Source organism: Triticum aestivum, chromosome 7D (assembly GCF_018294505.1).
Source record: "Triticum aestivum cultivar Chinese Spring chromosome 7D, IWGSC CS RefSeq v2.1, whole genome shotgun sequence".
NCBI classification, from domain to species: Eukaryota; Viridiplantae; Streptophyta; class Magnoliopsida; order Poales; family Poaceae; genus Triticum; species Triticum aestivum.
Window position 1 is genome coordinate 196,260,715 of NC_057814.1, and position 22,372 is coordinate 196,283,086.

Sequence of the window (22,372 nt, forward strand, 5' to 3'; positions counted from 1 at the left end):
AAATTGTTAATGCGTACACAACTGAGAAAAACTTCTAATGGCGATCCATCCATTCACGTGCATTGGCACTCATCCTTGCCCAGAACAACAAAATTCGAGCGGAAGTTTGTTGATATCTTACCCTTTTGCAGTTCATGTTGGCTTTCGCCCATTCTTTTGTTCTAGATCCATAGTGTGAGTTGTTGGTCTTGTAATGATTTTGTCTACTCAAAATTTTAGGTTGGTGGTTTTTAGGCTACACACAAGATTGCTTAAGGATACTAACTAGCAAGTCTATGAAAACATAATGAGTAGAATCAAGACAATGCATGAAAGTAAAGAATACAATAAGGCAATGCAAACAATGGGAGGCTCGATGATGTTTTACTGAGGTTCAGATAGTTTGTGCTATCCTACTCCTCGTTGATGAAGGTTCGAACCACAAAGGTACCAACAATGTCGACCACAAAGAGCCCACTTAGGGCATGCCCACCTATTTCCACCATAGCTTATGGACCACAAAGGCCAAGTCTCACTCGAGGTATCTCTTCCACCAAGACGGTGATCCCTAGACCGTGGACACACTCTTAATTCCTTCACAATGACGGTTGAAGGATATCAAATGACTCATCACTGTTCAGGAGGCGTACACATACTCCAAGAGTAACAAGCAAAGTAAAGTCACTTGGTAAAACTCCTCAAAAGATGTTCAATCAAGCACTCTCAAGAGCTCGTAAGATCTCTCTCTCTCTCTCTCTCTCACACACACACACACAGAGAGAGACACACGCGCATGCGCACACACACAAATGATAGATTTGAAGCGAAGAGAGACGAACACTAGGAAAGGAAGGACCTAGGTCTTTGTGATCCGAGAAAGAAGCTTGGAATCACCTAAAACAATCTTTCCTTCTTGATTTTTTTTGCTCAATAAGTTTCTCTCAGAGAACTCACACAAGTTTTTTTAGGGGTATTCACACAGGTTGGATGGATATGTCTTGGATAAACGGGCTACTCTGGACCATGCCAAACATGTTCAATGGGGGCCCACTTAGCCAGGTTTTGTGTTGGTCATGACCCATAGACGTGTGTTACAAGCAAGTAAAGCCAACTCCAACACACGGCTCTATTTGGTCTGTGCATGTCCGTTTGGGTCGAAACGGGCAGAAATAGCAGCCCAAAGCAGCGACCCAAACGGACGGGTGCCCATTTTTTGCCCGCCCGTGACCCATTCCTGACCCAAATTTGGGTAGGTTTGCGTCGACGCAGAGATGAAGCAGATGCGCGCGCGCTCTCCTTGCCCCCCGGCCCGCCCGTCGGTGACCCGTACACGTTCCCTCCTTCCCCCTCATGCCCTACACCCTCCCGCCCTCACCGCGATAGCCACCGCCGCTCAGCCGCTCCGTTGCCGCCCAGGCCTGCCGCCCCTGCATCCACACACTCCCCCACCCGCCCCGCCGCTTCGAGGAGTTCTTGTCAGTGTTTGTGTCCTCTTCTTGCCGCCCTCAGTGCTAGAGAATCCACGACCGCTGGCACCGCCTGTCGCCTCCAATACCATCTACCTCGCTGCTCCAAGGCCGCCTGCCGCCCTTATTTCCTCTTCGACGGGACTGCTGCCTATACGGGGAGGTCGGGGTGATCTTCACTGGCTGCATCTCCACCACGACCGCAAGGTGTTCGACACTTTGCTCGCAGGGTACCATGGATAGTGGGGACGAGTAATTTTTCAACAACTGCATTTGTTCATCGGACGATGAGGAGCTTGTGGCTGCGGCATTGGTCATCAGTTACCACATTTTTAGGCAGCGACTGAGGTTCAGGGGATCAATCTCGCGTCATGCTCCAGGTTGAATCGCAACAGAGAGACTGGCCATTGCCTACTTTTCGCCAATTACTTTCAATGCACGTCCCTGCTCTTCAAACCCCATTTTTTCCGGCGTCGCTTCCGGATGACGAGACTTGTGTTCAACTGTATTCAAGAGGGAGTGGGAGCATATGATGATTACTTTGAGTGTAAGGAGGATGCCCTTGAAAAGGTTAGCTTCTCCTCTTACCAGAAATGCACAGCGACCATTCGTATGCTTGCATACGAAATTTCCAGTGATCTTGTGGATGAGTATGTATGCATGAGTGAGTCTACATGTTTCACATCAATGTATAGGTTCTGCAAGACAGTGTTTGGCCCTGAGTACTTGAGAGAGCCAAATGCCACAGATACAACCTCATTGTTGGCGATCAATGCAGATAGAGGCTTTCCAGAAATGCTTGGTAGCATATATTGTACACACTGAAAGTGAAAGAATTGTCTATTTGATTGGTAGGGGCCGTACAATGGGCATGTAAAATGTTGTGCCTGAGCACCAAGAACCGGCAATGTTTCTACAATTCATCCAATTTCATCATAAAATGCATGATTGGCGAAATCACATTCAACTTCAAAATGATTTGGTTGAGTACATATGGACTCACCTTGGTAACTAGTACATGTATCGGTTCATTTTCTTTCAATGTATTTGCGGCAATTAAATTTGATTGTAAATTTTGTGATTTTTATTCGGTTGTAAACTATTTATTATTTTAGCATTATATGGTTTTTTTGGTTGTGAACTATATGCATGTTTATTTTAGTAAGACGCATGCATTGAAAAATAGTGTACATTTGGTCGGCCAATTAGACGCACCGCCAACACAAACACAAAACGTGACTAACACAAACATAAAAAGTGGCTAGACGCTGTCCCTTTAGAGAATATACAGTCGGGCGTCTCAAACTCTCCTTAAACGTCTGAGCGGGCCGCCCAATTACTGATCGGTCACTTTTTTGACCTAGACGAACGCCTCAAACATGCCTCAAACGTCCAGGCTGACCGGCATCCCTCATATCCAGCCCAAATATGGGGCAGATATGGGGGCGCTCGGGCGCGCCCGGGCACACCCGCCACATCGAACTGACGAAGGGGTCCAACCGGGAATGCCCTGAAACCTGGCGGTGCGAAGCTCGTCTCCTCCGTCAAACCGGTGGCGCCGTGTGGCACAACTCCGGCGGGCCGCGTAGTGCCTAGCTTGGCTATTTAAGTCGACCAACGACACCGAAACCCTACCATCCATTCACATTTTCCTCCTCCTGTCCGCCGCCGCCGCCACTTTCCACTCCACCCGTCCGCCTAATAGCCATGCCCCCAGGCCTTTGGATGAGGAGCGAGCCATTTCTGACACCGGAGCGACGGCTCGGGCTCCTTGAGCAGATCCGGGCTAGGCGCGAAGCCCGGATCGTCGCGGGGCTACCTCAGGATGTAGTGGATCCGGAGAAGGAGTTGGAGGAGGAGGAGGAGGACGAGGAAGAGGACTTTGAGGAGGAGGAGGATGAGCCGGAGGAGGAGGATGTGGGGGACGTTGGCGACGGGGATCTACAGGAGGAGCAACAGGCCATCCTCGATTCCCTCCGGTCGGAGTCGGCTGCGGAGGCCAGACGCCGTCGCCGGCAGGAGATGGAGGCACAACAAGCCACGGAGGAGGTGGAGATGCTCGTCTACATGGATGAGGTCGAGCAGGAGGAGGATGAACCAGAGCCCTCCTACCCGCCCGTCCAGCTGGTGCCCGCCACCATCGTCGTGGACATCTCCGACGACGAAGAGTAGTTAAGGTAGTACATAGATGTAGTACGTAGGATTTCTTCTGCATGCTTTGTATGGATTTAAGGATGAAATATGAGAAAGGCGGATGTAAAATGACTAATTTAAGATGTGACCTATCACTGTCCATGAATGCGTCCGGTCGTATTCGTTAGCGTTTGAGGGGCCGGATTTGTAAAGTCCGACGATGCTCTTACCCGATCCAAACATACAGACTCGGCACAAAACGGATGTTCGGTCGTGCCGTCGTGGAGTTTGGCTAGGCAACGCAGCTCGGATCCCGCGGAAAAGGCAGGCAACACAGGCAGCGGCACACGGTACAGCCTCAGGAGACACAGAGGCGAGATCCCGTGGCGGATCAGCGGCTGCCTGTCTGAACCGGCAACGCATCTCCTCCCTCCCCCCTCTCCAGTCTCCCTACTCCGACGATCTATCCGTCGAGCCTCCTCACCGCGCGACTCGCAGCAGCGCCGGAGGGGGAGGATGGGGCGGCCGCCAAGCAGCGGGGGCCCCGCGTTCCGGTTCACGCACGCGGAGGTGGCGGAGATGGAGGAGCACCTCCGCCACCTCAACAACGCCATCCCGCAGCGCAACGTCATCCAGGGCCTCGCCGAGAAGTTCACCGCCTCCGCCGCCCGCGCCGGCAAGATCCCCGTCCAGTACAAGCAGGTACGTACTAGGTTTTCCCCACTCGAATTTATTCCCCCCCTATTTCCCTCCCTGGGGATACGAGACGGGTCCGTCTTATTCCGATCTATGTTGGATTTTGTGGGTCGGCGCAGGTCTGGAACTGGTTCCAGAACCGGAGGTACTCGCAGCGGGCCAGGACCCCCAGGGGCGCGCCGCCGCCGCAGGGGAAGATGCTGCCCACGGGGGCCGAGGAACACCACCCGGCCTCCTTCAGGGCTCAGGGGTCTTCCTCGTCCTACCCCGGATCCCACTCAGGTGGCTGCTTGAACGCCCATAATTCGATATTTACTTGTGCTGTTCATTTCCATATCATGCAATTCCGCTGCTGGTTAGGATGATAAAATGTTGGTGTTATATTGGTACTATTTTTTTGGTGGTGCAGAATTTATGCATGATGGCTGTGCTGCTTATGTTGGGTGTAGGGGTGCCTCTGAATGTCTAGGGCTTATTTGGGCGCTGGCTGCTATAAGGATTTCAGTGTTTATCATTTAGAAGATTTTAGTTTTTTAACTGACCAGCCATGAACCATGTATCATGTTGATTATGGGTTATTGATATTGTCGTTGCCAATCAGGAAAGAGTCCTTCGGATGGTGGCCAGGCCGAGTTTGAAGCAAAGTCAGCTAGAGATGGTGCATGGTATGCAAATATACATATTTCACCCTTTCCTCTTCTGTATCTTTTGATGTCACATGTGGTCTGTTTTTGCGTATATGTTGATTTATTTTTGTGTGTTTGGGTTGGTTTTTGTGTGTGTTAAAAGTTGATCCAGTTTACTTTCATAAACCTTTTAGTTTTATATGCATGACCAATCTTTGTTGTTACAGGTACGATGTTGCTGCCTTTCTGTCCCACAGGCTCTTTGAAACAGGGGACCCGGTAATGACCATAAAACTTTTTGTTAAATATGATTGTTTTACTAAATTCATTTCTGCCATTCTTTATTCAAGCACCTCGCCAGCACTAAAACTAGAGATGATTCTGGTTCTCATCTATCTAGAGTTGGATGGGTTTGTGATCTAGATTGCCCCAACACTTATAGCTGGAACAGTGTTGGTGTTCAAACATTTTGAAGACCTGTCTTATCTAACTTTCTGTTGTAGAAGTCCTGTGAGTTGGTGCAGTATCACCCCATCCTTCTCTACACTTTTACAAGATGGTACTAATAAAGTACTGATCAGTTAACACAATTCCAAGAACCTTGTGTATTTCCTACTTTAGGCTTATATGGGAAGCTGATACTAGATGGTATAACATTTACTTTTCACCATTTCTGTGTTTTTACATGTAAAACAAAATACATAGATTGAATGTTTCTTTTCAAGATTACTCCCTCTGTTCCTAAATATAAGTCTTTTTAGAGATTGCAATATGCATTACATACGCAGCAAAATGAGTGAATCTACACTCTAAACTATGTCTATATACATCCGTATGTAGTCCACACTGAAATCTCTAAAAAGACTTATATTTAGGAACGGAGGGAGTACATAGCAGTGTAGACGTCGAACAAGTTAATGCACCCCCTTCAGTTATCATGAGAAGCAATTTTAAATGCTGAACCACAATTCTATTTACACCCTTGAACTGTAGGAACTGAAGCGTATCAGACTACAGTGGCAGTTTTCATGTCAGTTTGGTCATGTAGCAAGCAAATTCAGCTGCATTGCCACCATGGACCCCCGCTCACCCATTATATCAATCCCGTGATCTATAGTCAGCATAGGGAAAATATTGGAGATTTAATATGGTGCAAACATGCAATATAACATCCTTACACGCGACACAGTGTGCGCCATCCAATTGCGCATTGCTTGCCTTGATCGTGATGTCATGATCCGAGCATCAATGATGTGACCGTGATGACAGCTCCACAGGACTTTATCATTGTCCCTGCAAGGTCCATTCACAATCAAACCCTGGCTGCTTCTCTTCCACACAGCCAGCAAAAAGCAGGGGCATCTCTGAGCCAAAGAGCCCTCCTGTACTATGCTGCAGGGTGTGGCCTCGAGAAACAAGCACACCTACTCCAGAATCTTGTCCCAAGAGAAGACCCAGACTCATACGCATGCGAACTGCAAAGCATAGGCTTCCATGCTGGGTCAATTTCCAAATTAACTAACTGATTCATCCAACTCTGTGGTAACTACTAGTCATCCACCACCACTGTACTAGCTGCCAAAGCTTTGTTTCTTGATGTATTTGCCCAAGCTTGATGATTTGCCATAATTCTAGTATTTCCTTCTAGTATTTGCTTAATGGAGAATCACAGCAGCAGCAGCAGTAGTATTGTTTTAGACAATTAGACTTTTAGTTGACTCCACACACCATAGGAAGAAGCACAACCATAGTATGGAAATAACTTTGCATCCAAATTAGTCTGTACATCACCTTGTGGGAACTGTGTGTGGTTGAAGTGCGATGTGAACCACTGTAGGTGTAGTGTATGTAGCAAGCGCGGAAGGCAAACATGTATGACGGGCACCCAAGGGTTAGTGTGGTGTTGCACAAGCTGTTGAGTTCTAAGTGATACATGTGTCTCAGTTGCTGCGGAGCTTGTGAGCCGACTTGAGTATGGTTTGAGAAGAGAGAAACAAACTGTTGACGACTTGACGTGGCTTGTCAAGCTGGTACTTAAGATTCACGAAGATCGAGGATTTGGTTGCCAACGCGGCAAAGATTACTGTCAAAACCAGTCTTAGGGGTGATTTGTGTTTTTCACAGTTGAGGGTTGAAAACCAGACTCGCTCATTTTTCGACAATTATATAATGCCCACATTCCTCTAGTGTTTAATCATTCTCCACAGTGGGTTTACTACCTGTGCGTTATGCCAACTGTGCTTGCACTTATTAATTTTTTTGTATTTCAGGAAGTAAAAGTTCGATTTTCTGGATTTGGGCCTGAGGAGGATGAATGGATTAATGTTCGTAAATGTGTGAGGCTGCGTTCTCTTCCATGTGAATCTGCAGAATGTGTTGCTGTGCTTCCTGGGGATCTCATTCTTTGTTTTCAGGTAGTCATCATCTTACAGGACTTCTGTTCACCTGACTTGGCACTTGGAAATTCTGCTTGTTAACTTATTATTCCGTGATTATTTTATTTCTGTTACTTGTTGGCCTCTGATAGAGTGATGGGTATGTCGGTCGGGTTTCACCTGCCAAAAGTCTTGGGTCTTCCAAAGTTTCTGTTTTGACTGCGGTGCACATGGCAAACAGATTACTGTTGCTTATTAAGCCAAGTCACTTGTTTGGTCCTTTTTAAGAGTAATTGATTATATATTTCAACCTTGTTGACACTCAAGGTTCTGCAATTCATAGGCTCTATTTCTTGTTTGTGTAGACTATAAAGTTGTAATTCCAGTCTGTGCGTTTTCAAGTGTTGTGATTGACAGTGTATATATGCTTATTAAATGCCTTTACTTTAATCTTTAAGAATTATAAGTTCCAGTGCTGCATGTATTTTATATGATATATGCAGCGCTGTAGTTGCAATGAATAGGACATTTAAGTACAACATCTGTTTCCTGTGGCTTTCCATATTCTTGGTAATCATATTTCATAATAGAATTTCATTGTGATGTCACTTGGTCCAACTGGCAGCATTGATTTTACATTTTATTAGTTGAGGTGTGAATGGCAAAAGGACTGTAAAATCGCTGCATTTTATTACTAGTCATACTTCTGAGTACAAGAACTGATTTTTAATCTAAATTGGGTGTGAATTTATCCAATGAATATTCTTATTACTTTATTATTGAAGTGAGCCCTGAAAGCTTCTCTTGCAAAATGGAGGCTGTAACCTATCTCTGGTCATTTATAAAATGGATAAATCAACTTCCATCAAATAAAGGCTGCCTAAAAAATCGTTGTGTTGGTAGTTGGACAAACACCTGGAACGATAAATTAGAGCGTTGAGATTAAATGTGCATGAGTTTACTGCTAGTTCAAGACAGTATTGTACAATTTGTACTCAAAATTGGAGTATTGTTGAGGGTCTGAGTAAGGAATTTTGGTCAGTGGGTAAGTAACATTGTGAAGTGAAGTTGAACAAAGGGCGAGTCTATTTTGATTTGATTTAGTTGTCTTGTAATGTAGTGTTACCGTTTATCCGAGTTGATTTCTCACATGAATAGATATTTCTGTGCTGAATTGAACAGGAAGGCAAAGAGCAGGCCCTCTATTTTGACGCTCGTGTTCTTGATGCTCAAAGGCGCAGGCATGATGTAAGAGGGTGCCGCTGCAGGTTTCTTGTTCGTTATGATCATGATCACTCTGAGGTAATTCTCCTTCTGTCTAACTCTGTTGAGCGTTCAGGCATTTACTCTGGTTCCAGTGTTACACCATTTTGGATGTCAGATGTGGGGCTAGGGGTCCTGGAGTTGCGATTCTGATTCCATGGCTATTTGCCTACACATAGAATTTGATTTTGGACTTCACCCTCGATTCCACAAAGATTTGATGACATGTACAACCCGAGCTGGCAAAAATCAGACCTCCAGCCCTCTGACTTATATGTAGTTGGCCATGGTTTTCTTCTTCATAACGTGCCTGGACATGAATAGTGGGTAGCTCGCCATGGTCCTTTGTCGACCCATTAAAACTCACCCCAGTTTCTGTAGGCAACAAAACCTACTTTGGAATTTCCTTGTGATTTCATTTCCAACCTGCATGTTCAAGGAAGAAATGATGGGGAAGATTAGTGCAAGATACTATGGTTTTTGTTCTAGGCTAATTATCTTACTATATGTAGTCAAATAAAACGGAAAGCAGAGTGACAAGTATCATGTTTCAGACAAATTAATTAGATTTTACATTTCTTTTGACGTGACAGGAGATTGTTCCTCTGAGGAAGGTATGCCGTCGACCAGAAACTGATTTCAGGCTCCAGATCTTGCACGCATCTAGAGCGGCGGCCTCTGCGGATGCTCAGAATGTTAGCCCAGTTGAGCAGAAACCCCAAAAGGCGCACAAGATGATGGATGTGAACACTGCCGAGGTGACCGTGGTTCGCAACCCAGATCAAGGAGGGCCATCTGACAAGCCGGCTGCTCCCTTACCAGCTGCGCCTGCTGGCACCCACGGTGATTCAGTTTCAGATGTGCAGATGGGGAATGTGGAGGTTATTCCAAAAGTTGAAGCTGCAAATGAAGCACATGATGACAACATGAACGTGGGAGCGTAGTTGTTTCGCTTCCCTGTGCGCTTCGGTGTGTACTTACTAAGTCCAAAAAAATGTTTGCTTAGGAACTTCCGGTCGAGGAAGGATGGTCGCCCGGTAACTGTAATGTGCCGATGTCGACTTGTTTGCTGATGTGTGTACAAAGTCTTGGATTGTCGGTATCTATATAGCTATATCGTGAGACGAATGTTGTTTTCTGGTGTTGCTTGTCTTTTATCTGTTCACACTCAACAATTTTCAACAGAGAAAACGCACCACGCAACACTCGCTCATGCACCAGAAGATTTGCAGAAGCTCCAAAGTCTCCGTTTAAATCAGTTTGGTACTAAGCTTCCAAGATAACCCTCGCACGTCCTGGTGCATAACTTAAGCAAAGTTGTCCGTTTTCAATTTCATTGCTTGCTCAATGAAAAAGCAGAGCTTTGCTGGTTGCTTGAAAATAAAATGTCGAACTATAATTTTACATAGATTCGTAATTTACCTTATTGCCGAGACATGGTATCTAGGGGAATGCCACCAGGTACACTGCAATTATCTCAGTTTGGTCGTTTCAATCAATTTTCTACATCTATTTGCCATTCTCCCTCAACCTCTATTCCTATTTTCGCCTGATGATTGCATAAAGCCAGCAACGATACACCTCAGGTGGATCAGTCACATGAAAAGCATATAAAGATCGAACCCGAGATTCTAACTCTTGAATCCTCTGGACAAGTAGCTGCCATATAAAAAACAAAATGCTAATTATAGCCAAAAATATACTATTTCTTACGGAAGTAATGCCAATCACACCCCATATTATTGACCCGTCAGTTGACGTGTACATGAAAAGTGTATCCTACAAAAGAATGTCTTCATGTCGGTCCTGGCAGTGGCCTTGGTGTACAACAGTTTAATTTTTGCCATGCAGATCTCGATTACTAGTTGCCAGCCGCCTCACCTGGAGTCTTGGTGGTCATTTGGTCCACAGCATGCACGGTGCTTTGAAGCTCCTCCCATATAACCTTGTAAACCATTCTCTGCCTGTTCACAGCGGATTTCCCCTCGAACGCCTTCGAAACCACGTCTATGCTGAGGCCAAGAAAAGGGACAAGTCTAGTTTCAGAAATATAACCAAAGGAAAATAGTAGGACCAATCAAGCATCAGTTAATGAAAGAATGCCAAACAATGTTGCCTCAAATATAGTATATTTTAAACATAAGCACCCTACAGATCTAGTTATAATATTATTTTTGTCAACTCATGAACAGAAAACTGTTGGTGCTAGCAGCAGACTATCCCGGCTTTCCGTAATTGTAGAATTACTAAGTTCATGTTGAGAAAAAGAGGGATCCATATGCAGTTGAAGACAATCTTCAACATTACTGGACTAGCTGAAAATGGTAAAAATGCCTACACATGGGTATGGAAAATGCCTGATAACCATTTTAACGGATTCATAAGAGAAGGTTTGATGCAGAATACGAAGGTTCATAACTTCTGATGTCAATCATGGCAATTAAGTTGTGTTGCCATTTTTATCTCTTTTCAGTGTTCAATTTCTAGAATTTCCACAATCCATGATTCATGAAATAGTAGAGAGATGGTTGTAATATGTATCTAAGTGATGTCTGCCACACTAATTCACTTAAGGGTGCATACATGATATTTGATCAATCTAACCTAATTACTGTTCAGTTAATATTTCTGATAATGACCACTTCCTTGGAATTTAGTTTCACCGTCTAAAATTTACGTTGCGTTCAAATACCAAACTCATTGAACATCAATTTTGTGCACATCAATTTTTTCAACGGGAACAGGTAGCATGTCATTATGCTGAATGCTGTTGCCTCTCCCACTGCAATAAACCATGAATGCGATGATGCTCAATGAACTGTCCATATCACGTTAACACAAAATTAACTCATATCTTTTTGAATTGATCAACATAGCCCTCCAATATCTATAAGCTGCCTTGCAGGAATTGCACCCCCTGAGTCCCTGACCTCTCCTGTGATAGCTTCATTGCTCATCGAATACACTGGCAGTTAGCTTTCTTCTCAGATTGTCATTGGCATGAAAAATACTATGCCAAAGCTTGTGGGCTCTTTTCTTTACATAATTGCTCAATATGGTGCAAAGCTGGCCAGGATAGCTGGGCCAGCCGGTAGCACGCGTGCACGGCACGGCTTGCAAGGCACGCCAGGGGCCATGCCTGGGCCTGAAGGCTGAGCACGCGGGCCGGTACGGCACGGCACAGTCCGTTTATTTATTTTATTCTTATTTAGGATTTTGGACAAGTCCTCCACTACTTAATATGTCCGTTTATAATAGGGTGTCTTAAGTCTGCACAAGTCCTCCACTACTTAACATGTCCGGATCATGGACTGTACCAGTAACTAACTCTTTTATAGCAAAAAGCATTATATCCATCGTTGCTAACAACACAACTGCTAGCATCACTGCAGTTGTCATTGCTAATAGGTAGCTTGTGCCACAGTTGACGCCCCGCTATGGCGCTAGCCCTTCGCCTTGCTGCCACGTCCGAGACCCTGGCTCTGGCACTACCACTGTCGCTAACAGAGCAGATTCAGACCCTCGCTCTGGCACTACCACTGTCCCCGATAACTCAGTCGGGTTCCTCAAAAGTTTACATCATGTATCTAAAGGGTTTTAAGAACATTAACTTATTATAATTGCTGCATTAGTGCGTTACATCCATTTTATGCATCCTTCCTAGTCTAATGAAGTAACTGAATCTAAAAAATGAATGAGCTAGTCCCTTACGTATTCATATAACTCCACACATAGTATCCCGACTATATCACCATAATACCGATGCTCCATACGCAAATGTCACTCGCAACCAAGAGGTGATCAAGAGACCACAGATTAATTCCATCTACTGCTTGTGCTTGAGCACAATTACAAGTCTAGACCATGGAGTGTGTGTTCTCCAAGGATAGCTCGGACCTAAATTACGCCCACGAAACAGCAAGCGTTCTTCAATCATAGAACCGATGTCAGGGTCAATTTTGTTACCAGACGTGGCGGCCATCCCCTGAGGCGTCGAAGACGGTGACAGTGTCCGCCTCCAGCTGCTCCTTGATCTGCCAAGGAAAAAGGAACATGTAAGCAACCAGAGGATTTACATCTTGGAGACATCGGCTCCACTCGTTGAGAAACAAGATTAGAAGCAAGAGGCGCCAACGGGGTGCCAAGAAATACCTTGGTCTCCATAGACTGCGTGATGGTGGAGCCGGTGGGTCCCGCCGGTCCCGGCGCCGACGCCCAGGCCGAGAATCCCCCGGTCCGGGTGCTGCCGGAAAGAGGGGGAGGGGACCAGGTGGTGAATCTAGCAGACGAGGAGGACGAGGAGGATAGAGAAGAGAGGGCCAGGGTGGCCTGACGGCGGATGGCGTATGAAGCGGAGGAGGAGGAGGTGAGGCGGCGGAGGAGCATGGAGGTGAAGGAACAGGGGGCGGCGGCGGACCTCATCAGCAGCATCGTCGGAGAGGGGAGAGAGAGGACAGGAGAATATTTCAGTTTTTTATTTTTTGATGAGAACAGAAGATTTCGGAAATGTGGTCTTGCTTCAGCGGCCATTAGCTCTGGGCCCAATCCAGGTCCGAAAAGCGCCGCGTCGAGAGGTGTGCCGTGGGCTAAAAGAAGTAGGGCCGCCAATTCATTAAGAAGAGAGATATGTCAATGTCACATACCTTTTTTTTCTTAATTTTTTTAACGCAGTACAAATACAGATGCCCACATACACGCACATACACTCATCCTGTGAAGACAACGCACGCACAACCTACCCCTATGAGCACCCGCTTCTCGTAGTCTATGGAAGCATCTACTCCCACTAAACGAATATCACCGAAAAATCTAAAATAAATTCAGAAAAATGCAAGCACCAGTGCCCAGTCTAGACCTTAACTCTTGGTGGGTTGATTTCACCACAAGAATATCTAACCATCCGAGTTATCTTCGGTTCGCCTAAAAAAGAATCTGTAATAGTATTATTATAAAAACGCCAATATCTAGGGAACGTTCCCTGGGAGCGATTTCCCAGTGAACGCTCAAATTATCATGCAATTTCAACTAAGCTGTCATGGAAAATTTATAAGAATTGTCATGGTCAAAAGAAAGTTACCATGTAGCACACAAAAATGCCAGCGATCTAAAAAAATCGCCATCCGCATGATACGGATCCAGGATATGGTGGCATTCGCTAGGACCTCCCGGAGGGAACATTCAACAGTTAGCACTTTTCTATTATAAGCATACTACTACGTGTGTTATGAGTGCGTATCTAAATATTCCCTCCGTTTTATAATATAGTGCATATAGATTTTTTTAAATTCAAACTTTGCAACCTTTGACCAAATTTGTGAAGAAAACTATTTATATCTGCAACACCAGAATGTATACAATATGAAAGTATACATTGTGATGTATCTAATGAAATGTATTTGGTATTCTATATGTCTATGTTTTTCTCTACAAACTTGGTTAAGCTTAATAAAGTTTGACTTTTCAAAAAAACTATATATACACTACATCGTGGAACGGCGGGAGTATGAGTTTTGACCTTAATTTATTTGTATAGATATTTGGCAAATAGTTACAGTCTTACAGAATACAACCACTCACATGCTTAGGTCTAGCCCTCCTTGACCCCCCGCCACGCTTAGGTCTAGCCCCGCCCGCCTCGCCGCTGGCCACCCCGGCCACGGCGGCCACCGCCGTAGTTGGTTAGCCTCGCCGTTTGTCTGCCTGGGCACGGTGGACACCGCCCTCCACGCCATCTGTCATGCCAACGGTGGCGGCCATGTCTCTCGCAGATCTTCGTTTTGACAGAGGTCATGCCTTTGAAGATCGTATCTGGCGCTCCTTGAAGCTCCCGATCAATTTCACTGCAGAAAGTGGACAACACGAATTCTTCCTGGTAGCTGAATTCACAAGATCAAAGATCCGTCTCATGGAAGAGTCCGTAGGTACAATTCTTCTTTCTTGCTTCGGAGGGTGAGCTTCCCTCTTCAAAGTTCAGAAACTAGGTGCATCTCTGTTCAAGTTTTCTATTTCGTCCATTAATGTTCGTTTTGCTATCTACAATGGGGGCAACATCTTGATTTCGGAATTCAATTTGGGTTTTCTGCTCTGGGGTCCAAGGGAGCCAAAGCTTCGTCCTCTGTCATATCCTGATCAAGAGGAAGGCTGGATGATTGTCACTCGTTCAAATAATCCGTCATCATATGCTAATGCTGTCAGAGCCCCAAGATTCTTGAATCAAACCAGCGCTCGTCTTCCAAACCAAAGATCAGACATAGCTCGATCAATGGTTCCCACCACTATCTTTGACAGACTTCAATTCCCAATTGATGGCAATAATGACGCGGGAATTTTGCCTATTCAAACTAGTAGAAATCCAGCCGCTAATGGAGCTGGCCCAGAGTCTGCTCAGGCCCAGTCAAAGGCCTTCTACATAAGGTGCTTTCTGTTGGGCCATGAAAGGCCGGCCTGCAAATGTAAAATTAGATGCAGAAATTGCAAAGGATGGGGCCACATTGCCAGTGTCTGTCTCTCGGCCGTCCGCTCACTAGCCACATCAAATCATCGGTCTTCCTCAGTATCTGCTCCTCCCACTGCAAACCCCGTGTGACGCCTGGATAATCACGTTACAGTAAAACTCTGCTAATGATGCCACGCCACCTCCGTTACTGTTTCTAATCCTTCGTTAGTACAAAACCGATTCAAAAATCAATTCAAAATATGGCAAACAACAAAAGTTTTCAAACATTGAAACAAAAATGTTCGGAGTGAACCAAATATTGCATAGGTAATTATGGTGAAGAAACCACACTTTTATAAAATGTTTGAATGCTTTAAAATGACTTAAGCAGTAGCTAAAAACAACTAAATAAATGCCTTTTGTATTTTATAAAATACTAAACTATTTTATTTAGGGGTTAAACCTTTTGTGACCGAGGTATAATTAGTAATACTAATTTAGGTGCAACTTTTAGGTTTTATAAAACTAAAATAATATAAACCCGTAGCAGGAAAATTAAGAAAAGAAAAACAAACAAAATGATTAAAAGGGGAAAAACCCCTGGCCAACTGGGCCAAACGGCCCAGCCGACCAGCCCACTGGCCCATCCGGCCCCCTCGCTCCCTTAACCCCCACTCCCCACCGAACCCTAGCCCCACCCGCAACACCTGCCACTCCCCCCGATCCCCATGCTCCTCTCCTCCCCCGATCCAGATCGGGATCGGGGCACTCGCCCCCGCCGCCACTGCTCGGTGCCGCCCCACCCCGTGCGCCTCCTACCCACCCCCGGCCTCGCGCGTCCTGCCGGCGACCTCGCCGGATGCCCCTCGCCGCCTCGACCTCGTCGTCATCCGTCGCCGCACCCCGTCCCCATCTCTACCTCGCGGCCTCGGCGAGCACGCCCGCGCTCGAGGACTACCGTCGTCGCCCCGGAGCTGCCACGCCGTCGCCGGACCTCGTCGCCGCCTCACCGTCCTCCTCCTCGTCTCCTCCTCGACCCCCGCTGCCTAACCCCTACCGCCCCAGTGACCTTCCCCCCTCTCCTCTCTCCCATGCGCGCCCGGCCTCTCGCCCCCGTGCTCAGCTCCGTCGCCCGCCGTTGCTCGCGGACGGCCGCAACCGGCCAACCCCGCGGCGCCCAGCTCGCGCGTCCCGCTCCGGCCGGCGCCCCATGGCCCCGTGCCTCGGCGCGCCTCGTCTCCGCCCTCTCCTCCCTCCCGTGGCGCCGCCCTCCGCCGCCTCCCTTGGCCGGCGTCGTGGGCGCCGGCGGCCTCGCCACGCCCGTGGCTGGCGCCCCCCTGCCTGTCGATTTGGGCGCTCGCTCAGTCGAGCGCCGACGCCCGGCTCCGCCCAGCGCCCGAGCGCCCGCTTACCCGTGCGCCCGTTAGGCCCCCCGGGCATATGACACAGGGGCCCCACCCCACAGAACGGTTTTATATTAAAAAATATAAATAAATAGATTAAAAATAATTAATTAATTAAAGAATTAATTAACTTAATTAATTTTGATTAATTAAACTATTCAAATAACTAAACTAATTAAACTATTAGTTAATTAATTAATCAGTCAATAACAGTGGGGCCCACCCCTAATTAATCCTGATTAGGTTAATTAATATGTTTAATTAATATGTGTCACTAACCAGTGGGACCCACTGGTCAGGTTGACCAGTCAACCCCTGTTGACCATTGACGTCAGCATGACACCATGCTGATGTCATAATTCCAATTTCGAATAAAATTAAATAATTAATTAAAATTCAGAAAATGATTAAATCTTTAGAAAATCATATAAAATAATCCGTAACTCGGATGAAAATACTTTCTACATGAAAGTTGCTCAGAACGACGAGACGAATCCGGATACGCAGCTCGTTCGTTCACCACACGTCCCTAACATATCAAACTCGCAACTTTCCCCCTCCGGATCTTCTGTCCGAAATGCGAAACACCGGGGATACTTTCCCGGATGTTTTCCCCCTTCGCCGGTATCACCTACTACCGTGTTAGGGCACACCTAACACCGCGCTTTGTCATGTCATGCATCGTTATGCATCTGTTTGCCTTGTATTCATTGTTTCTTCCCCCTCTTCTCTCCGGTAGACTACGAGACCGACGCCGCTGCTGGTGCCCCGACCGACTACGCTGTTGACGACCCCTTCTTGCCAGAGCAACCAGGCAAGCCCCCCCTTGATCACCAGATATCGCCTATTCCTTCTCTATACTGCTTGCATTAGAGTAGTGTAGCATGTTACTGCTTTCGGTTAATCCTATACTGATGCATAGCCTATCATTGTTGCTACAGTTGTTACCCTTACCTGCTATCCTACTGCTTAGTATAGGATGCTAGTGTTCCATCAGTGGCCCTACACTCTTGTCCGTCTGCCATGCTATACTACTGGGCCGTGATCACTTCGGGAGGTGATCACGGGTATATACTATATACAATTATACATGACACATGTGGTGACTAAAGTCGGGTCGGCTCGTTGAGTACCCGCAAGTGATTCTGATGAGGGGGCTGAAAGGACAGGTGGCTCCATCCCGGTAGAGGTGGGCCTGGGTTCCTGACGGCCCCCGACTGTTACTTTATGGCCGAGCGACAGGGCAGGTTGAGACCACCTAGGAGAGAGGTGGGCCTGGCCTTGGTCGGCGTTCGCGGATACTTAACACGCTTAACGAGATCTTGGTATTTGGTCTATACGCACTAACCAACTACGCGGGAACAGTTATCGGCACTCGACGTCGTGGTACCAGCCGAAGCTCTTCTTGACGTCAGCGACGGAGCGGCGCGCGCCGGATTGGATTGGAACGCCTGCTAGGCTAGGTCCGCTTCCGGCCGCGTAAGCAACGTGCAGGTGTGCAATGGGCGATGGGCCCAGACCCCTGCGCGCATAGGATTTAGACCAGCGTGTTGACCTCTCTGTTGAGCCTAGGTGGGGCTGAGACGTGTTGATCTCCCGCGGCCGGGCATGACCCAGAAAAGTGTGTCCGGCCAAATGGGATCGAGCGTGTTGGGTTATGTGGTGCACCCCTGCAGGGAAGTTTATCTATTCGAATAGCCGTGTCCCTCGGTAAAAGGACGACCCGGAGTTGTACCTTGACCTTATGACAACTAGAACCGGATACTTAATAAAACACACTCTTCCAAGTGCGAGATATAACCCGGTGATCGCTCTCTAACAGGGCGACGAGGAGGGGATCGCCGGGTAGGATTATGCTATGCGATGCTACTTGGTGAACTTACCATCTACTCTCTTCTACATGCTGCAAGATGGAGGTGGCCAGAAGCGTAGTCTTCGACAGGATTAGCTATTCCCCTCTTATTCTGGCATTCTGCAGTTCAGTCCACTGATATGGCCCTTTACACATATACCCATGCATATGTAGTGTAGCTCCTTGCTTGCGAGTACTTTGGATGAGTACTCACGGTTGCTTTTCTCCCTCTTTTCCCCTTTCTATACCTGTTTGTCGCAACCAGATGCTGGAGTCCAGGAGCTAGAGATCCCGAGGATGATTCTACATGGAGTTCGGCTTCGAGGAGTAGTTAGGAGGTCCCAGGCAGGAGGCCTTGCCTTTTCGATCGTTGCTACTTTTGTGCTAGCCTTCTTAAGGCAAACTTGTTTAACTTATGTCTGTTCTCAGATATTGTTGCTTCCGCTGACTCGTCTATGATCGAGCACTTGTATTCGAGCCCTCGAGGCCCCTGGCTTTTATTATGATGCTTGTATGACTTATTTTATTTTTAGAGTTGTGTTGTGATATCTTCCCGTGAGTCCCTGATCTTGATCGTACACGTTTGCGTGTATGATTAGTGTATGATTAAATCGGGGGCGTCACAAGTTGGTATCAGAGCCGACTGCCTGTAGGAATTTCCCTTTCCAACTCCTTGGCCGAAGTCGAGTCTAGTCATTGAAAAACTTTCAATAACATGGCTGTGTGGCTTACGGGCCCACGTCGCCATTGGGTGGCATTAGGATCTTTTATTCCTCGTCTATACTCTAGGACTCTAAGCTCTCTTCTATTCGGGTTAAATGATTTTGCTAAAAACAAAACTAACTTTAGGTTCTCAAAAATACTATCTCCCGGAGAGCCCCTCACTTCAGATGATCGTCTGCTGCACATGAAGACCCTGAAGATACTCTCCGCTGTTAACCCGATATCCCCTTATGGATAACTACCTACAATTGTCGTTCATACCTTCATTCTCAGTTGCTCTTGTTATTACAAGCTGCCCCGAAATACTCTCTGTTGTCCCGAGAATCATTTGAGCTTACTGCCTTGCAGTTCTTTACCACATAAATACCCCTACGGATAATTGCTCACACTTATCGAGTATCCGCTCATCCACAGTTGATTCCTGTATTTCACAAAAGTCTTCAAAATACTATTTGAACTTCCGAAAATCCTGAGTAGCCTAGTGCTCTTGAAATTCTTACTTGCTTGCATTATGGTTAATCCCATAAGTCTACAATCTTATTGGCATCTCTTGTCATTATCATTTTGAGTCCGTTGATTCAATTTGTTGCGAATGCTCGCAATCCTCAATCAGATCCTAGAATTCATCCTTCCGGCTCAGATGTCATGTTAAACATGAGTTGGTTCTCGACCAATCAAATTGCCGTCGATTGTACCCCTAAGGCTATTCAACTTATCCATCCTTAATCAGAGCGTTTGCTTGTGATCGCTTGATTTGGAAATCATAATTCCTTTGCAATTGAGCTCTGAGTTAGTCAGTTGTTTCTATAATTCAATGTCTTTGCATTGTTTCTTGCTCTGGTTTTGTGCCGATACTCACATCAGATCCTTTATGGACCACCAGATCCTTTGTTGGATTTTATCCGACAATGTCCTTCATATTCAATAACCTTGTGAGCCTTTCCACGGATATATAATGCCTTTGGTAAATTGTATCCTCTGCTTTTTCAACCATGCTCTAGTTTCGAGCCTGTGTTTATTACTCCTGAAGGTTGTGTTATATGTCCCTACAATACCCCGATGGGTTGAACCTATGCCTTCGTTAATATGTGTGAACTTGAAAGTTTGCACGAGTCATACTCTTCTGCTATTTTGCCAGATAAAATTTCAACACTACAACTTCTTCGAAAATGAGAAGTGAATGGAAGGTTATATATTGAAGAAGTGGGAGTCGACCTTGAACTTTGTGTTCATGCCCATGGACACGATGTAGATCCTACCGTAGAAGCTTCTTGTAATATTAACTGTTTCGTTGATATAATATCATCTGGTATCTATGAATTGATCCTTTGCAATCGTGGTTCCGACCATATTTTCTCCTTGAATTCCATTTCTCAAGCAAGTGAAAACACTTGTCTTCTCCAGATCAATACATCTTCGCAACCTCTACGTCGATCTTCCTTCGAGTAATACCCTCCAGTACCTCGAGAATATCAAAGAGTTGTGTTGCTTCCTATGAGTCTTCATCTAGTATTGCTTCTCACCGATTTCAGAATTCCCCTGGGTTCTGAGTTATTTCACTCGAGAACACCGATAAGTGAATCGATTCCACACTTCGATTCAATAACTCTAAGTAATTTTCGTTGCTTATGAATTTAATAATCCTTCAAGCCATTCCTAGCCTGATCAGCTATATCCTTATCGTGCAACTTTTTAACTGTGCTACCTGGTCCTTAATCACGGAGCACAACCTTCGACGGTGAGCTAATCTTACGTCGATCTTCCTCGTCATATCATTCCTCCTTGAACAACAAACTTGATTTCGAGTTTGTGTCGTACCCAGGGTTCCAATAACCTTTCGCTTCATCATTCCTTTGACTTGATGTCATCGCCGAGCGATTGCATCTTCATGGAATCTCTCGACAAATGTGTCGTGATCATCATGAGCATTCTGAGTCCTTCCAGAATATCAATTGAATTCATGATGAGAAAGACCATCCTTTCCCTTGATGATTTGTGTTATCATCGGCCACTTTACTGCCTTCCCTCCAACACAAACTTGTTCGTGTTTGGTGTTGTCCCTTGAGATCCTTGCTACCCAACTTATGTTATGTTCTACCTTGGAGTATTGCTATCTTCTATGTCAAGAATGTCATGGGAAATTCACCACCCTTAAGAATTCTTGATACAAGTGATACTTATTAACATCACCATTCTTTTCTTGGTCCTCGTGTTGTTTCTAACCGAAATACCGACAAATGGTCTGTGATGTGTAAATTCTAAACTTCTAGCAACCCTATTGCTTTGAAGTTAATGGTCGATATTTCATTCTTAGACCATTGGTTATCGAATTACCATTCTAACATTGATCATGCTACCTAAGCCCATATTTCAGGTGCACTTTTCAACCAATGTTTAACTGTGTATGTTTTCCTTGAGCATACCTCATTATATCATTTGGTCTGACAAATGTTATCTCCTTGTTGTGGAAATCCATCTTTTGAAAATCTCATTGAATTGTCATTAAGTTCATCAGCCACCTCCTCGTCCTCTGCTAGGTTTAATGATGAACTCTTGTTTTGGAACTTGTTTCCATAGTTCATTTCCCGAGAATCTTACATTGTCATCTCGTCAATTTGTGTTGCACCTCTTCTTCTCAGGCATCCTGAGTCTGAGGTATCCTGACACCAATCATATCTGAATCTCGGTCAGATATGATGGCTGGGACATATTTCCAAGAGTTATAACATTGGTCTTATGTGACCCGGTAAGGTGATGTCGTGCCTAGCACACCTGGCCGGTTGGCCCTATTGTTATAGATTCCTTTTCAGCAAGGTTATCCATTCTTCCATGAGGAAATTGTAAGACTTATTCTACAAGTTATTCCTGATGGATCCTGTGTGTTTTCAAAGTCTGATCTTCACCTGATGACCATGTCAATGCTATCTCGAAGCATGTCTAAGGTACTCCGATCTTCAATAAAAACATTTGAAGCACAATGCTAAATTTTCGTTATCAATTATTCAAACACCGTTCTTTGGGTAATGTCATGAACTTCCTCTTCCCTAACCTAAATGGTTCTCTTCTAACCATTGTCCTTGGGAAGGATATACCCCCTGAAATATGTGTTTAAACACATTTTCCTTTCCATTGTTCTGTTTATTCTGATAATCATATTTTCCTTTCCATTGGTTGGCTTAATGTTTCTGGTGATCATTATGATCTAAGCAGTATTAATTCCCTGCTTGTGCAAACACCTCGGTGTATAACTCTGTCAGTAAGACCCTGTTACTATTGTTGGTGACATTCCGGTAACCACCGATGGACGAGAACTTTGCCTATTGGTCCGCCTCGTTTCAACGAGCAGGAAAATGGTTCTCTTCGTCCCTCGCCCTAGGTATCAACGTTGTTGCCAACAAAACTGACAGGCTATCCTCTGAC

General features: G+C 45.7%; 2 protein-coding genes across 3 annotated transcripts; one reads left to right on the forward strand and one right to left on the reverse strand.

The window, feature by feature from the left end:
• The first annotated feature begins 3,861 nt into the window (after positions 1–3,861).
• Positions 3,862–9,676, forward strand: LOC123163927 (protein SAWADEE HOMEODOMAIN HOMOLOG 2). 2 transcript variants are annotated; one of them, XM_044581336.1, is made up of 7 exons: positions 3,862–4,280; positions 4,394–4,556; positions 4,876–4,939; positions 5,128–5,179; positions 7,171–7,314; positions 8,458–8,577; positions 9,135–9,676. In XM_044581336.1, the coding sequence occupies exons 1-7, from the start codon at positions 4,095–4,097 to the stop codon at positions 9,480–9,482; spliced, it is 1,077 nt and encodes a 358-aa protein (XP_044437271.1). In that variant the 5' UTR covers positions 3,862–4,094; the 3' UTR covers positions 9,483–9,676. The 2 variants fall into 2 exon arrangements, with proteins under 2 accessions (XP_044437271.1, XP_044437270.1); XM_044581335.1 differs by having other exon boundaries at positions 3,868–4,280; positions 9,132–9,676.
• Positions 9,677–10,129: 453 nt separating this feature from the next.
• On the reverse strand, positions 10,130–13,045 carry LOC123163928 (protein BOLA4, chloroplastic/mitochondrial). The gene is made up of 3 exons (XM_044581337.1): positions 12,691–13,045; positions 12,505–12,572; positions 10,130–10,550 (listed from the first exon to the last, which is right to left on the reverse strand). Exons 1-3 carry the CDS (start codon positions 12,967–12,969, stop codon positions 10,400–10,402), a joined length of 498 nt encoding a protein of 165 aa, XP_044437272.1. The 5' UTR covers positions 12,970–13,045; the 3' UTR covers positions 10,130–10,399.
• Positions 13,046–22,372: the final 9,327 nt, after the last annotated feature.